At 34.7% G+C, this 19,054-nt stretch overlaps 1 protein-coding gene across 2 annotated transcripts in view; it reads left to right on the top strand.

Annotated features, from left to right (window-relative positions):
* The window catches only part of TRDN (triadin), a 377,090-nt gene extending 359,314 nt beyond the window's left edge, over positions 1–17,776 (top strand). For both annotated transcript variants that reach the window (XM_057489292.1, XM_057489293.1), the window contains 3 exons: positions 12,095–12,136; positions 14,027–14,065; positions 15,381–17,776. In XM_057489292.1, the coding sequence (XP_057345275.1) occupies positions 12,095–12,136; positions 14,027–14,065; positions 15,381–15,520 (221 nt within the window). In that variant the 3' untranslated portion in view covers positions 15,521–17,776. The remainder of the gene's footprint in view (positions 1–12,094; positions 12,137–14,026; positions 14,066–15,380) is intronic.
* Positions 17,777–19,054: the final 1,278 nt, after the last annotated feature.

Below are 19,054 nucleotides of genomic sequence, written 5' to 3' on the forward strand. Positions count from 1 at the left end.
TGTTCATTTTCAAATATCTTAATATGTGTGATTATTTTATTCATCTCTGCTCTTTCTACTTTCCTAATATATGCATACATGGCAATCAATTTTCCTGTAATTCAGCAGCATCTCACAAACCTTTAAATGTAGTATTTTCATTACCATTCAATTGTAAGTATACCTTAATTCCATAATAAATTATTTAACTAGCATACAACATGGAAATTTTAGTGCTTATTTTAAAATTTCCAAACCTACTGGAATCATGATTATCCTCTTTTGGTCAACCTCTAATTTGTTCAACAGTCAGAGAAAATGATATGCTCTTTGAAAGGTGTTGAGTTCTAGCTTATGAACTAATATTAGTTTTAGTAAATCTTCCATATATCTTGAGAATAATGTGCATTTTTCTAGTGGTTGGAAGGAGAAATCTATATCCACTGAAAAGCTTAATTGTGTTTTTAATTACCCTGTATCTTTATGATTTTTTAAAAATATTTAATGTATCAATAATTGAATAAACTATATTGAAATCACCTACTCTGAGGGAGAACTATCACCTTAGCCCTGTAGTTGTATCAGCATTTCTATTAGGAGCTGTTTTATACATTTTATGCAAGTTTAATTATATCTTTCTGCTCAATTGAGCATTCATCTTTATATAACTTCTATATTTCATATAATTAAGTAGCATGTCAAATATTACAATTATCTCAACTTTCTTTGGTTAGTATTTTACTAAAAATGTTTTTACAAACATTTACATGACATTATGTTTTAGATACATCTTTAATAAATAACAAAGTTAAAATTCATTTTTTACTTTATCCAGTGCAGTGACCTTTTACTATTTTATACTATTTATATTTGTTGTGATTATTAATGTTTTAGGTCTAATTCTTACCATCTTGTTGCTTTATATTTCCCAGGCTTTCTCAACGCTTCTTTATATTCTTTCTTTTACAAATTGATGAATTTTTTTCCTTGTAAATGTGTTTCATTATTCTATTTTCCAGCCTGTATTGATCACATATATGTGAGTGGAAAAGAGTACTCTATTTCTCTTACCTTAGTGGTTACCACTGAAATTTTATAATGCATACTTAACAAAGAATAATATTACTATAAAACACCCTCTTCTAAATAAGAGAAGGATGTTAAAGCATTTAAATTTCATTGCAGCTCATCCTGATTAAAATGCTAATTTTATTCAATATTTTTAGGTCTAACCTTTAAAAAAATCTGAATTTCAGATTTTATTAGTATTTATTCTTTCAATCACTAAGTGTCTATCTTTACCTACATGCTTACTAGTTTCCTAGCTTACCATTTCTTTGCTGTGCTGAATTTATTTTGCCATCAAACTTCTTCCAATAGTACCTTCTTCAGAAGTGCCTTGAACAAAGACCTATTGATGGGAAATGTTCTGTTTTTATTTATTTTCCCATGTCCTTAAATCATCTTCATTCCTAAAAACCTTTTCCTGGACACCTAGTCTAGGTCACTGGTTAGGCACTTTGAGCACTTTCAACACATTATTCCTGTTTGAGGTGGGGGAAATATGTTTTCAGCTAAATTGTCATTGCTTCCTATGCGATCTATCTTTTCTTTCTGGCTTCTTTAAATATTTTCACTTTGCCTTTGATCTACTGCACTTGCACTATAGTTTATTGGAGTGAGAGCTTATTTTTATTATGAAATGTTTCCAGGATACATGGATTCATTTTTTTCCTATTTACCACTCAGCGGATTCACAGACAATATTTCTTCAAATGTTGTCTCTTCTTCATTTTTCCTTCTGCTGATTAGGAATAAGTTAGGTACGCACATTCTTTCTGCTGTCAACATCGCTTTCAAATTTTTCATCCCTTTGTTTCTCTATACTCTAATGTAATTTTATCAGTTTTAACATTCACTCATTATTTCTTCAGTTCTACATAATGTTATTTAACTCATCCAATAAGCTTTTATGTCACATTTTTTATTATGAAAGTTATTTTTCAAATCTAATTGTTTTCATAATCTCTTGTTGCTTGCCCTTCTGAGATGGTTTTTTTATTTCTTGAAACATTTCATCTATATGTTAAAGCTTAAGTATGAAAATTTTAATATCAGAAGTGCTTTGGGGTATAAACCTGCTTGTTGTATCTTCAGACTCTCACTCATGATGGTGTTCTTCTTACTGTTTGAACTTTGTGAGGTCTTTTTTTCCTTTCCCTTAGCTTTCTTTCTCTGCTATCCTATCCTGTTCCACTTTTATTCTACTCTTAGCAGTCTCTCACCATTTGTGGGGTCCTGCCCTGGCTCACCAATTTCCCAAGATCATAGGGTACGTAACGGCACCAGCGTTCTGATCCGATGGTGAGCCGTTAACGCTCAACTGCTACTGGACTGGTGAGGCTGAAGTCCTTCCTGGTTTCATCTGGTGATCTGGAGTGGTCCTTACTCATTTCTTAGAAAACACCTGTTGGCTTTTTGGTGGTGCCGGGGTTCAGGTCTCTCAGACTCCCCATCTTCTCTCTGCTTTTTTATCTACAGACACTGAAACTTGGTAAATTTTTGACTTTGTGTTTGTCCCAGTCCACACATATTTAAGGGTTCATTTAATTTCATTATAAATGCTGCCCAGGGATTTGCTAATTTGCTCTTTGTTTTGGGGGAAGGGGATTTGCAAGAGACTTAAATACTATATTGCTACTATCTTCTCAGAAGCCCCTGGAACAGTTGCGTTTTCATCCCACTGCCCCTGACATAACAAGATCTCTAGCTCAGTCTCTGCATCCCCACTTTGCTCCTTGTATGCATAGTTTTTGAGTTTCAGTTTTAATATAAGCACTGTCCGCAGGATAAGTTCTTTCATGTATCAGAAAGGTTTATTTTTTTCCCCTCCCAAAGCAGGATTCCAGAAGGTCCCTTTACCTCCTCTGAACCCAGACTGCAACAAATGTATGGTTCTGCTGGTGGTAATGACATGATCAGAAGTATTAGAATTCAATGGTTTTTTTGGTAATGTTATCACAAATCTTGTTTGAACCAAGATTCATGCCTTACTTGTCTAAACTAAACAGTAAAAAATCTGATGCCCAGTTTCAGGCATTGTATAAAATGAAATTTTTTATTAAAACTTTAGTCTTTATCACACTTAAATTTAATCTTCTTTAAAACAAAACCGTTCTCAGTTAATACACATATGTAAAAACCTTTGAAAAAGAAAAATATGCCTTTGAGTATTATGCATATTAAAGCATATTTCAGTATAGCTATGTATGTGTGTGTGTGTGTGTATATATATATATATATACATATATATATAAAAAATATTTTTTTCCTAAAAATAATCACTTTATAAAACTACTGACCTTTTTGTGTTTTTTTTGGAAGTCCCTTGCTGGGATGCAGTATTGTTGGCAATGGCTTGCTGGAACAGATGTTGATGAATACTAACATCAGTGTAGTTTTTGTTAAAAACAAATTAGCATCAAATTTATGGTAGAAATACAAAAGTTGTAGTGTAGTGGCTGCTAATGGAAACTGTTAGACACTGTGTAAACTTGGGCAAATGATTTAACATCTCTGTGTTCAAGTAGCCTTATTTTTAAAATATGGATTGCAATCATCCTATTACCTCATAGAAATTTTGGGAAGATTAAGTAAGATAAAATAGGGTGTTTACAGAGAAGACAAGTAGTGATTCTATAGCATCTTACTATGCTGATGGACACTGACTGTAATGGGGTATGTGGTGAGGACTTAATAATGAGGGAATCTAGTAACCACAATGTTGCTCATGTAATTGTATATTAATGATACCAAAAGGAAAAAAATAGGGTATGTAAATAATGACTGGTGCATAAACGATTATGAATTGCTATCCATGAGGATGGTGGTGATAATCATGGTGATGGTGAGGATTATGATGTGGTCAGGGTTACTTCCCTAGTTAGGGGACAGTTTCTTTTATTAAGCCTTTGTGTCAAAACAAATAAAACACTGAGATAAAATCATAATAAGACAGAACATCTCACTTATTTTGGGATAGATTTCAAACAATTCCACTTTTTAGAACAAGGGTGGCTAAATTCACAGAAATTTTCTTTCAGAAGAAAAATGGAGGAATGACTTTCGGTTGAAGCCTTCTAAGTAGGTACTAGTTGCTGCGCTCACTCCATCTGATCAACTTTGTTTGCCAGACCCCAGAGAAAGTCTGTGTATAAGGCACTTGGTAGAATGTTTGTCACTATTCACTTTTAGAGTTTGGGTACCAGCAATGTGGCCTCATTCATTGATTTGATGTTAAGTTGTTCTGACATTGCCCGCCAGACAGGCATGTCTTACTCTCAGAGTGACAGGACAGACACTCAGAAAGGATTGCATATGTTTATTGAACACCTTTGGCTTCACTGTGCACAAAATTCCAAATGTAAACTGTCTCTGCATGCTTTATTACCCCCTGGGGTCGATATCAAGATTCCGTGGATATTATTCAGTATAGCAGTTAATTTTCTTTAAAACTCTTGATCATTTTAAATAACACCATGTATAAAAGGAGACTTTCATACCTGAGAGCCAACATAAACTGTCAACTGTTGTCTCGAACTACTGTGGTTTCTTAGGATACCTTGAAAAAATCTAAACTTTTAGAATGTAGTATTCCATCAAACTGTTTACACATAATTCAGCGAGTCAATTGAGAAAATCATTTGGAGTGTTTGGTATTTTTCTGACACAAAGTGATGCCGTGAATTAGATAAAGTAAGAAGAGTGGGGAAGAATACAAAAATCCATGATAGTTGTGTCTGTGCCTTAGGATCCCAGATGTTTACCTATGAGTATTTCTTGAAGCTCTTCACAAATCAGAATAGAGTTCTAGTAGAAATAAATATGCAGTAACTGCTGGTACACACACATGCGTTATTTAGGTAGTTTTTATTTATTTATTATGTTTCCTAAGAGCATGCAGAGCAGACTGGGCACTACAGGAAATTTTATCTTCACAAAACAAGAAAAACACCCTGAACAGTTTATACCATCAATGTGGATTCTTTACAATTGGCCTTCTCTCCAAATCACATTCTCCTTTAATCTTTCTGTTTTACTCACCCCCACCCTCCCATGCTCAGATGAGGAAGCACTGCTTCTCCCAAGATCATTTTCCTCCTTGACTCTCTCTCTTTTTCCCTCTCTTCATCCTTACTCCCTAATCATGCGTCCTGAGTTCTCACTCTAAGAAATCCTCTTCTCTTTGTCTACAAATATCCTGCGACTGTTTCTTCCTACAAAACTTCCTTTCCTCTTTCTGCTTCTTGGAGTTGTTTTACCTTTGTTTTGCTCTCGTTTACAACCTTATGTCTGAAGTAAGTGTCCCACTGGGTCTTCAAGCTTTAACTCCATGAAACCTGAGTATTAACCCTGATGCTTTCCTCAAATGTGGACCTCCACATTGCAAAGCTGAATTACCTCTAGCCACTTCTCCCTAATTCTCAACCTCTTTGATGCAGTCAGAGTTGTTGTCACTCTCCCTTTTTTAAAAAAATTTTTTTTTATTTTAATGTTTTCCTCTCTTGCCTTTCATAACATCAGCTTTTTTCAGCCTGGGTATATTTTCTCAGTACTGGGCTTCTGCTGCTTTTCTCCAGACATTGAGTTTTTCCACCCTCAGCTCTGTTTCCTACTCTGCTCTACTCTTCCCCAGTGGGTTCCTTCAACCTTGCTATCCACCTCTTTGTGGATAAAACCTAAAATTGTTCTGAAGCCTAACCTATCTTCTCAGCTCTGGCTCCACGTTTGCAACTCCTAACTTCACCTTTTGTCTGCACAAGTTTACAACTGACCTTCCTATGTAACCCCTCTTCCCTTCACTTATCCCTCTACCCACAGCAAAACTCAAAGGAAATTGCCACATGATCTCTACTCTTTAGTTACTTAGACATGAAACTTCAAATTCTACTTCAACTAATCAGGATTCTTTGTCCCTGGCTCTAATTCAGTTGTCAAGTTGGCTTTTATCTTTTCTCCTATGAATCGTCACAGTCTTCAACCGACCCCTTTTTGATTTCTGTAATTCTTCCTTTTCATACTTACTAGTAGATTAGGTTTTCCAAAACTTCAAATTGATTAGGTCACTTATATAATACATGTTCAATACTTCTTCATGGCAAATTTAAAATACATTCTACACTTCTTAGCTCAAGGTTCTAAAGCCTCTATAATCCATCTTAAACTACATTTTAAATCTTTTTTCTATAATCATTGTCTATACCTATCATAGATCCCAATCCAATTCAACTTACCAGGTTTCTAATATTCCTGCATCCTGCCCCTTTTTAAAGGCTCAATGTTCCTTGTAAAGGATGGGGATTTTCTATTTATTTCGTAGGTATAATGTGGGACTTAAGTGAAAATATTATGTAAGGTAGCTAGTAGACATCCTGAACATAAAACGAGCCCATTGCAGTTATTTTTATTATTGCTGAAAGAGTAACTATTTCTTGAATAAATTACATGAAACTTCAAGATAATTTTCATGTTGACTACAAAACTAGACTGACTTTTTTTAATGGGTTTTAATTTTTTGATATTTTTATATTATCAATACACAGGATATATCACAAAATACACATGATGAATTATACCCTTTCTATGAAGAAGAAACTAATGTTCCACCTGCTTTGAAAAACACTGTGACTATAAGTTTCTAGTTAAATCATTTGTGTATATATATGATAGTGGTGTTAAGTCTATTCCAGTTGTCCAAACTTAGGATGATTTTAATATAGTAGAGAGAGAGAAGAAAGAAAGAAAGAAAGGAAGAAAGGAAGGAAGGAAAGAAGGAAGGAAGGAAGGAAAGAAGGAAGGAAGGAAGGAAGGAAGGAAGGAAGGAAGGAAGGAAGGAAGGAAGGAAGGAAGGAAGGAAGGAAGAAAGAAAGAAAGAAAGAAAGAAAGAAAGAAAGAAAGAAAGAAAGAAAGAAAGAAAGAAAGAAAGAAAGAAAAAGGAAGGAAGGAAGGAAGGAAGGAAGGAGGAAGGAAGGAAGGAGGGAGGGAGGAAAAGGGAGATACTGATATCTAACCCTAATATCCAAGGAGTTCACATTCATTGTATACTTCAACGATGTTAAATTTTTTCTTTTAATGCAAAATTAGCATTAATTAATTGGCAAATGTTTGATATGGTATGGAATGATTTTCCCTCAAAATGTATAAGGTCAAATGGAAATGTAGCTAAGGTTTTCCTTTGTAATAGTTCTTATTTTGAAGAACCCAGTTTTGCTTTGTGTGCTTGCATCGTTTTACTTGTATTTCTGTGTCAGAGAAACAAGGTGCTTCCTCTCAAGAGGTAACATATATTTGTTTGAAATGCTATTGATTTATATGCCTAGTGAACTTATTTTTTAAATAATTACCTTTCTTTTTTACAGGTTTTTCTTTAGCTATTTCCTTCTGTAATATGTTGGCTATTTCATAAAAATAGAATTCTTCATTTGGAGTAGTATTTCTTAATGTATAGTCTGCAGATCTCTGGCATCTCCAAAAATCCTTTCAGGTGATCTGAAACACTTTACAAAGTAATATTAAGCCACCATTTACCTTTTTCACTCTCATTTTTTCGTGAGTGTACAGTGGACTGTTCCAGAAGCTAAATGACATGTGAGAACATCATACTCATATGACCAAGGGAAAGTGTGCTTCAGGATTCTTGTTTTTTAAAAAAGTGTTTAATTTAGTTTCTATTACATTGATTAATAGATACAATTCACATAACAAATTTTTAAGTTTATAAAGGGTTTCTGTGAATAAATTTGAGAACCATTATTACAGAGTATAAGAAATGGAACCAAGATAAGCTCACTTGTGGAGAATGAGAGATCTGTATTTTGTTGGTGTAAAATCTACTAATTGATATACCAAGTCCATATATTTAAACTACATGTAATTGTACATCATACCTATCATTGACAGAGAGGCTAGACTCCACATTTCTTCATATCCTTGGAATTCCTCTCAGCCAAAATTTAATTAGTATCCATATTGATGCTATATATTCAATGTACTTAATGTCAACATATTGGCTGTTTTAGTTGTATCTATTTCCACCCTTACAGAACCAAGGCTCCCTAGACTCTCTGCATATGACTTATCACCTGAAACTTCTGGAGGTTCCCCTCCTGCTTTGACTTTCTTTTTGATCCATGGCTGGAGAACAGGCTTGGAGTTCAGGAAAAACTATCAGCAAAGGTCAAAGAGAATTTTGGATTTTTTCAGGGCATTACACTTGGTCACAAAATAACACACCCATCTATGTACTCTCAAGTGTTGGAACAGACACTTACGTGAGATGAGACCGACTGTAGAATTGGGAGAAAGGAGAAATTCCCTCAGTTAATAAGATATAAACACTACTTGAAAATACAAAATCTAGGCCTCTCTACTATGATCATTTTATTGTTTTCTTAAACTAATAGCTATTTAAGAACCCCTGTGTCTGTAACTCCAATTCAATAAGTATAAAAGAGTTGTATAAAAGTTAGACCTTGATGTCAACATGTTTAAAACATTGAAATAGTAACATACAAGACCTCCCATGCATTCATAACTCTGTTGTGGTAGACATGTCTGCTCTCTGTGGGAGAATGAATTCATATGTGGTTCTTTTGGAATCTAAGTTTATATAGTAGTGAAGGATGGAGTCTACAGTTTGAAAATCAAGATAAAACCTTTTAATTCTTTGGTGTTTGGAATATGATTAAATTATCTACAATGGTTAAGCAAACAGAACACATACTATGTGTTCCTCTTCACTGTCATTATCATTTTCAAAGACAACAAAGTAATTTTTCTATTCATCCCCACTGAAGAAGAACAGATTGTTTGAGGAGCAGAGGGACACACCTAGAGGTACACTTCATCTCTGCTCCGCACAAGTGCCTGACTCATGCATAACTTGACTGTGCCAAGACTTTAACAACACAATCTGTGGAACCAGAATGCTTGAGTCTGAATTTCCATTTCCCCACGAACTAATTTGGGGGTCTTGAATATCTTGAATATACCCTTTGATTGTTCCACCTGTAAAGTGGGAATTGTTAGAGTACCCTCTTCCCAGATTTGCTAATGAGGTGAAATATGTTACTATTTGTAAAGTACTTTTAAAGGTGACTGACACATAGCAGGTGTGCTTTCTGTGAAATAAATATAAATCCTCATGGACGTGGCTCTGATCTAGACATGCTGGTGTCCTTGCTCTAGCCCTTCTGCTTTTCTATGACTTTGAATAGCACTTAAACCCTCTCTGCTCCATCTGTACAGGACATTTAAAATAAAAAGCACCTATTTCCTAAGGGGTTGTCAGGATTGAATATGCCAAAACATATGAGACAACCTAATAGGGCATAGCAGGTGGTAGGAAATTTTAATTTTAGTAGTAGTTAAAAGTGATCTCTCAGCTTACTCTGTTTTGCCCATTAACCAAATGCATATCACTTCTAAACTTTCCCAGACATCTTGCCTTTTCTGTCTTGCTTCCTACTAGATCTTTGCAATTTCAAGACTGGCTGACACAGTTGGACTCCTAGAAACACTAAATGTTACATGTCCCCAGGTAAAGAGTTCCTCCTAGGATTTCTTGGGACTGTCCCCACTCTCTTCCTCCAAACTCAAATAATGCATTGTGCTATCCTGTATTGTGTTAATCTCTTGCACCAGAAAGTATTCAATTATATTTCACTCGGCCTACAAAGCCTTGTTTATACTTACCTCCTTCAAATGATTCCTGGTTGCAGAAATCATTGTTTCTATGTTGACTGTTAAAATGTGTCCCCAGTTTCTCTGAATCCATTCTCTCATGTTCTAGTGTTGCTTTCACAAAGTAAATCCAGAATACTATTTCCTCTGAAACAACCTTCACTGGCTATGACATTAAGTAGAGACTACTCAGCCTGACTTAGAAGACCTTCCATGATAGTCTTATTCAACCTTTCTAGATTCAGTTCTCATGCTTCCCTCAAAATCCTGTAGTCTTTGAATATCTTCTGTCCTTTGTTGTATCTCATCTTTTTTCATGTAGTTGCCTTCACTTTAAACTTACCATATCCCTATATGTTACAGATAATACCCCTTCTTTATTACAGAACCCATTTCAAATCTAACTTCCTTCAAACAATATTTTTCCAACTGCTCCTCCTAAAAAAAACAAGTCTCTCCTTTAAATTCCATTGTCACATGTTGGCACTTCTTTTATGGTAATGACTGAACCTTTTAAAAGTCAAGTTTTTGTTTTATTCAACCCACCACTCACCCAATCAATGCATGAGTTATATAAGTAAATGGATTATAAGTGTGTTATTCCTTTTTGTATTCTGAGCACTGGCAATCACAGTAGTTTAGTAAATTTCTGTTGTTGTTAAATTGCTTACAGAGATTGCATCTCTATAGCAACTGCCCAAGGCTTGCAGTTTACCTTCTCGCACTTCTGTTCTCCTGCTTAGTCTCCACCATTGGAACGCTTTTATCACTTAGAGTTAGTTTACCCTGGGTCAGAAAACAGAATTTGGGAAAGAGAAGAAGCTAAGGTTTTCACGCTTCCCTTATTTATTTCTACAGGGATAACAAATGGATCCAGAAAAACACTGTCTTAGTTGAAACTGTGGTATAATCTACAAAAATTAAATGTGCATGTCTGTGTGCAAGGACCTCACATTATTCTATTTTTGTAAAGACCTCCATAGAAATTAGCAGATTCTTACTGCACAATTAAATATAGTTATTATTTTATTCTTTTAAGAACTCTGATATTTTTTAAATATTATTATTCCAAAATATCATATAACCATTTATACTTTATTTATAGCTGTTGATTGGTCAGTTTAAGACCATGGTCATTTCATCCAGAATTTAATTGAGTTAAGCCTGTATTTAAATGTTTTTTGAATTAATCAGGTTGAAATTTCAATAATTCACTGCTCCCAATCAAGTGATTGCCTTAGTCCATGCCAAGTGGCACCACGGGGGATAGGGGCAGGGGTTGTTTAAACTTGAGGAAATCCTGAATGCCTTCTAACTAAGACCTGGAATGAAGCCATTTTGCAACCAACACAGCTGAGATCAGGATGTAGAGAGTTGGCTGTGGTCAGAGCTGGAGTGGATCGTCTCTGGTTTAGACTCTGTTCCAGCCTGACGAGAAGTAAACAGCTGTTTGGGGGTCTCTGCCTTTGACTCTTGAGTTCTGATACGATTTTTTTTCCCCCAGCATTGCTAATTAAAGGATAAATTTTTCAAATAAATGCTTTTTAAAAAATCTGGAAATAATTGCTACTAATTTTGTTTCTTTTCCCCAGTTTGTTTTTTTTTTTACATAATAACATTTCTTCCTAAAGGTCTCATTTCTTTCCTATTAAAGAAAATTTGCATACTGACCTATTTTACTCCATTTCTGTTTATTGTTGAGCAGCTGGTATGCAAAATCTGAATAAATAATACAAAACTGACCCTCTTACAGATCATTACAACTGCTAAAAAGTTGATAGGAAAATTCCAAGCTCATTTAATTATAGTATATCAGAATTATCTCTGACTTAAATTTTCCTACAAATTATTCCACATATGCCTGTAAATTGAATACACAAAAGATGAAACAATTTGTACCTTAAGAGTCATTGTTTATGTATTTGAGCTTTGCTTCCAATCTGAAGGTCTTAATTGCCTTTATAATTTTCAAAAGGCTAAAAATCTAATCAGTCTGTTAATAAAATATGAGAGTGGATATTTTTTCTTTGGATATATTTTGCAAATGTGAATCTACTTTTGTCAAATTTCCCAAATTCCAAAAGTCATGGTGGTTTTGTGAAGGAATTTTAGGTGTCAAGAGGAGAGGCATGTTTGGGAGAGTGACTACAGGCCCTTCTCTCCTTTGCCAGCTTTGGCCAGCCTGGCTGTATCCATTCTCTCTCATCAAAGTAGTTGCCTTATTTGTCAGAAAACTCTTGTTTGTAGAGACATCAGATGCTGAATTCATCAATTAAGAGATCCCATGACTCTTCAAAACCTCTAAATACAATATTTCTTCTTTGGGAAATCTGGCAAATGGACCATGAATTGATGTCTTTTCTTTACTCTCTAGCAGAGGATTTTGAAGATGTACCAGCTTCAAAGAAAGTTAAAGGTGAGCTTGTTATCTTCAGTTCATTTATTAGTTTTCTTTCATGATGATAGTGTTCTATTTTTGATCTAGTCCTCAGCTTTTCCTAATTCATGTTAAGACGGTAGACTAATTTTTTAAACAAATTGTTTTTTTACATTATTTGGAAAATAATATATTTATCTTCACAGATTGAAGACACTAGATGGACACCGATTTATTTACATGTAATTATTTAGGTGCACTGATTGGCCAATTTGCTTATAAGAGTCATATTTCAAAATTACTGTTTCACCAAGGATTATGGGGATGTTATTTGACAGCCAGAGGATGATGTAAATGTTGAAATACAAAGCTGGCATATTTTTTATTATTAAAAATTGAGATAACTCACCTATACTAGCAGCAGTGGCATGGAAGGAAGGAAGGAAGAAAGGAAGGAAGGAAGGAAGGAAGGAAGGAAGGAAGGAAGGAAGGAAGGAAGGAAGGAAGGAAGGAAGGAAGGGAGGGAGGGAGGGGGGGAGGGAGGGAGGGAGGGAGGGAAGCCTCAAACCTCAGAAAAATCTGCTACAGCCAGATACATGATATTGAACAAGTCCTTCTAGGACTAAATTTCTTCATCTGTATTGTAAGGACATGTAACCTGTATTGTAAGGGGGTAATTTGGTGTGTGTGATGTTTTCCTGATGGATTTCCTGGCTTTCTAGTTTGGCTTGTTATAAAATAAATATTTTCTACTCTACTTCCAAACTTGCCTATGGACAACAAGAGTTTGCCTACAAGTTGCTCTTTCTATCAAAATATAAGTTCTATGGCAATTTGCAGAATTGATTAACAATATGGAAAATGGTGCTTAGAGAAAAGACACAAAGGAATGGGTAACTGATTCTTATGAAATGATTTATACTTGTTTAACAGATGCTTTTGAATACTGAGTTTTTAGAACTTTTTAAAATTTGAGTTATTAAAAAGAAGTCTTACTGTGTTTTTGACTTCTACACCATTGCTTCTCAAACTGTTTTAAATGTGAATCACCTGGAAATCTTGTTAGAATGAAATAAATCTGAGTTGGGGCATAAGAACTGCAGTTATATCAGTCTCCCAAGTGATGCTAAAACTACTGGTAGGTAGACCAGACTTTAAGAAGAAATGTTCTTGAACTCATTTAACATTTGATGAAATCCAAAACCAGCTTTCAATGGAAGGCACACATACACACATCATGCATGAACACACATACACTCACATCTTCTTAACATTTTATGGTTTTATTGAATCCCCCGGAAACCCCATCTATGGACACCAGTTAAGAATTTCTGACTGTAGAAAGGAGTTCAAACGGATAGCTTCAAATTACCCTTCATTAAATAAGCACCTGGTTCATTTCACTACAACACAAAAAGTCCTGGAGTCAGATGAGAAAAACAAAGGATACAGGATACCATTCTGCTGCTATTCTTCCATGACAAGGATGATCACTAAATACTTATGTCCTTCACAGATTTAGAATTATTTTGACTGAAAGTGTTCATAGAGCCAGATCTCATTTTTACCATATTATAACTCTGAGCATTAAAGACCTCTTCTAAGAAAGGAATGTGTGTCAGCTAGCTCTCATCCTTCAACACCCAACACATCAGGATGCATTTCCTATTTGAACAATCACTGTAGCACACCACATGCCACATTCTTTTCTTTTGTTGGTTCTACTTCTAGCACTGACTCTTACCTGTTCGATTTCACAGTGAAAGACTGAAGAGCATCTGAAAAAGAACCTACTGTGCATTATAGGGAGAGCAAGTAGCTCCTGTTTCTTTCATATTGTGCCCCTGCTTAGACATTTTCAGTCTCCTACATATTTGTATAATAGCTGTGAATGTACAAGTTATTTACTTTCATGTTTGTGTCCACTAGAAGAAGCTGAAGATGTGTCTTCCACAAAGAAGCAAAAAAGTAAGTTTATAATTAGATTAAAACTATTAAGTCATTCTACATTAAAAAATAACACACGTAAATTGGAGCTTTAGAATCTTAAGACCAGGATTAGAAGAAACAATTTTCAGTGCACACATGAAGAATAACATTAAAGCAGGTCATTTATATTTCAAAGAGAAGTTCTCCATTTTTTGTGTCAGAAAAGAAGTGTGTATTTGGAGGAATTACAAAGTAATGACTGAAGTGGCATTTATCACAAACCATTCAGCACAGCTCTGATCCTCAGCACTATGACTGAATCTGTGCTTAGATGTGTGGTACTGTCGGCTTTATAATAAGACAGCTAAAGTGATATGCTGAACTTCTTTATATAGAAAAGAGAAAAATGTAGAATAGGTCTCAGCAATTCAATTGCTTAAAAACACTTCTAAGACTGAGAATTCTTTTTGAGTTTTCTAGATATATGACAGGTTCTTAATGTTCGATCTTTGGGACTTTTGATTTTATAATAAAATCAATATTCATATGCAGCTACAAAATTCAATGTCCAAGATTCTCATTTTCCCAGTAATTCCAAATTAGGCATTTTTCTTCAGATGGTAAAGCAGTACATTTTGGATTTACATATACATTAAAGTCATTGTTAGACAGACTAAAGGAAGCAATATTTGAAACAGGTATAAGAGAAGTTTGTTTTATATAATGCTTTTAACATGAAGAGTAGACATTTATCTGAGGAAATGATGTAATGTTCTCTAGATTCTACAATACTTCTTAAATGTATTTCTGAAGGAAATTACTAAAATGCTCTCTGTAATAGCAAATGCCTCCCACTCTATATTAATACTTAATTCATTGAACAAAGATAAGTGCCTGTTATGTTCCAAGCCCTGCTTCAAATGCTGGGACAGATGCAGCAGATAAGAGAGACACTCATTATAAACCTTCATATAATCAGGTTGTAAGAAATATAGGGAAAAAGCAGTCTTAACAATGCTGTAAGATATTGTTGCAAAATCCATGAAGTCAATCTGGGCATGTTTCCAGTTTATACAGCAATTTTCCAATTTATCTGTTACATAAACACAAATGGTTCACATGTATTAATTTATTTAACTCCAGAACATTTCTGTGAGGTTCTTGCTGTGGTCTTGACTTTACAGACAAGGAATCCAAGAGCCAAGAATGCTTAGTAACTTTCTGGTCATTGCCAAGGCTACCTGCTGAAGTCCGCATGTTCACATGCATTGTACTATAGTGCCTTTGCGGAGCTTTACCTCTGTTTCTGCTCATATTCCTCTGTTCTAACAAAATATCATGTTCTGCTTCTTAGGCCCCATCAGTTTCTTCCAATGTGTCTACTTGAATGAATACAATGGCTATGGATTTCAGTTTCCTGTCACTCCTGCACAACGCCCTGCAGAGAGCTCTGACCAACCCAGTTCTCCAGGACAGGAGCAACAAGAACAATAGACACATCTGCACAATCCTTACAAATGCTTTAAAACCTTGAAAACAGAATCTTCTCTTTGTCCACAATGGCATAGGCAACTGAAATCATGTAATCTGGGGAATTTCTTTAAAAATATTGTACTCTTCTGCCTGGTGTAGAGAGAAAACATGAGCAAAGCAATAAGCAGACATGTTGAAGGATCTGGAGCTCAAGAATCTGTTATTTGTATTTGTTACCAGGCATGGGTACTTCTATGTTTTTATTTCTACTCACTATAGGGTTGTTCATAATTTAACATTTACTAAATACGGTATTTTAAATGTAAGTGATACAATTACAAAATGAAATTCCTGACTTCAGTTAGATATTTATTTTTAAAGGAAAACACAGACTATGTTTTGAGTTTAAAGGGTATAGGCACTTACATAAATGCTACTCTTTTGCTTCATATGGGTATCTAAACTCAATTTACTCAGTAAGTTGATGTTAATTGTTTTATTTATGTCTTTTTCCAATTTAGTTGTGGCTATGCTCTAAGAATGGGTAACAGCTGCACCAAGAGTTTTGTAAGTTCTTCATGATGTTCTTCTAGCTCAAAATATCTCTGAACTTTAGACAAGGAGTAGAAATCTTTTGATAAATCTTATCTCTAAGATTTGTCTTGAATTACAACTAGGTCATTCACTCCATTGGAAATACACCATCCAATTGACAGGTCTTTTAAATCATTTGTTTAGAAGATAAGCAAATGAGATGTAGTATTTTCATATTTCTCCAGACTGTATCCTAATGAAAGTGTCATCTTGATGAAATTTTAGACCAATCACTACATTTGTGTGACATCTGCAAAAGAATTTTCATTTCACTTGAATAGGATCATTCTATGGAGTAAATGGGTTTTCTTTCTAAAAATGGAAAAATATGAATGTCATCAAAGTTGAAGGAACACATTTTAACCATAAGTATTTCATGAGACGTCTTACTTGTTTTATAGGTTATTGGTTATCAGTGCTGATGAAATGCACTGACTATCTTTCATGTACCCGAAAATGCATCTCTGGGAATGACTATTATGGTTTTGTCACCTTTTTGTCTCCCAGTGATATAAACACTTGTATTCTTTACTACATTTTTCTATTAACTCTACAAGTCATGCTACTGTGACTTTATCATGTTTACAGTTGCAAAACTCAATGTATGACAACTTGACTCAGAAAATAAATTGAGTTCTTCTTTCTGGTATTATAATCACCTTCTGGTGAGGTAGGCAGAACCATTACTGGCCAAGTGATTTATTTTCAAGGACTGCAACTAACTAAATTCTTTAAGTCCAAGATTTAGAACACTGTTTTATTCAAATATCATCTGGCTAGGACATCAGTAACACATTCGTTATTAATAATGGATTTTTAGTGACTTTGGTGAGAGAAGTTAGTCTCAGCCACATGCTGGCTGGTGGACCTAACTTACACCACAAAAGGCAATGTTATAATGAACGAAGATTAATGACACTTCTTATGGGGGGGCAAGATGGCTGGAAGTGTGTGCCTTCAGTATTGACCACATGGTGCCATCTTGCAAAGCCCCTTCATGTAGCAATGAAAATTAGTGGGTAGGGCAGTAGATAAAGTTTATTGCTCAACTGCTCCTCCAGCTTGTCTAATTGATGAGGAAAAGAATACAGAATAAATATGATAGGTTTTTGGATTTCATAGAGCAGAGTGGCTTGTCCATTAATTCTTCCATTCAATGACTATGCATTGAGCACTTACTCTTTCCAGGGCACTGTGTTAGGCACTGAACTGTTTAAGAAAAATGTCAGAGAGAAATTCTACTCCCAGTGCTAACCTGACACAATAAGCCTTGAAAAATTTACTAAACATGCTATGCTTATTTCCCCATATATAAAATAGGAATTTCAGGGCAAACAATCTAACACTTCACAGATGTACTGTGGAGACTGACAAAATATCCTAATGAGGTTATGACACCAAAATAAATTTCTGAAATAATACTTTTGAATGTGATGCTAATTTTCCCTCTGAGTGCTTTTGTACATTGTATTATTGTTTCTTTCACTCTCTTTATGGAAACTATGAGATATAAGGTAAATTATTATACATTAAAATTAGGATTTTAGACAAACCAATTATGATGTAAACAACATTATTAATAATTGTTAAGGTTTATTTGCTTAAAGTAACAATGAAAAATATTAACTGAACTTTCATCTGTTTGTACAATTCCATCAAATAAATTATTCCTAGTTCTTTCAAGTTTGTGCTTTACATTTTAAAAGGAAAAGATAAATGGTTGGTTAAAAGCCTTTATCTTAACTAGCTCACTCATAATTCATGTCATGTTGATGACGAACATGTAAATATTTAATAATTATCTTGGTCCAGTTGGTATGAGCTACCCATCCTAACCCTCTACTCCCTTCCACACTACACTCCCTTTCATAGATGAAGATCTATAGAAAATAAATCTATAGAAACTACTTAAGGCTTTTTATTTATGGTTAATTTTCATAAAACCTGATAAATCATCATTCAGATGGGGGCAAAGCTTTTGAGGAATAATTCCCATGGGACGTCCCTGTATGTTGATTCATTCAGTTATAGCCTTGTCAAAGGTCAGAAATATTTTGAAAATGAAGGTATGTTTAAGGACCCAGATTATTTTCTTGAGTTATTTTACTAGAAAAAGACAAAGGGAATAATGAATATCATTACTGATATAAAACTCAGGAACCATCTAGTCCAACTGGCACACACAGAAAATGAAATAAATCCCTAGAGAAATGATAAATTTGCCCAAAGTTACTGCTTGTATCAAAGCAGAACCTCGGTCTGCCAGCTCCCAAATGCCCTTAACTCTGTCCCCAGGGCGTTACTACAAACCTTGGCTAATTTATCCAGCATTTCAAAATCCACTTTTTGAATTATAATCAATATTAGAAATGTAACCTTCTGTAGAAAGTCTTGCTTTTTTCTACACGAGAGCTGTAAAGGTCTTAAATTAAGAGTGAGTTGCATTCACTTGCTTTAGAGAGAAAGAAAGTGAATTTCAAAGAGGTTAGATGAAATGTCCAGGGTCATTACTAGTTGTTAGCAAAACAAGACTGAGAACTCATATCTTCTGTTTTCTAATACACTGCATACACCCCACCCTGTGTGACTCTATACAATATCTCCCCAATCGTAATTATGCTTCTCTCTGTAATAATAGGGCAAATTCATTAAGACATGCAAAGTAAGCACAACTTTCCAGGACGGACCTCCTAATGCCCTTATTTGCTCTCATCCTTTCAGGCCCTTACTACTTCTACCCTGTCTTTTCCCCCTCCTTAATCATGTATGTCCATAAAACGTTTAGATATCCCAGTAGATGCTTTTCCTTGTATACAAAAATAACCGTATTCTCCCATACCATTTAACTGTAAAAAATGTCATACTTCAAAGAGACCCCAAATATTTGCCATGTTCAGCCCCAGCTATTTGTCCTCCACAGGACCATCAATTTCTATGTCCATGGTCCATGTTGAACTTTTG

The sequence above is a fragment of the Manis pentadactyla genome, chromosome 12, assembly GCF_030020395.1.
Source record: "Manis pentadactyla isolate mManPen7 chromosome 12, mManPen7.hap1, whole genome shotgun sequence".
NCBI lineage: Eukaryota > Metazoa > Chordata > Mammalia > Pholidota > Manidae > Manis > Manis pentadactyla.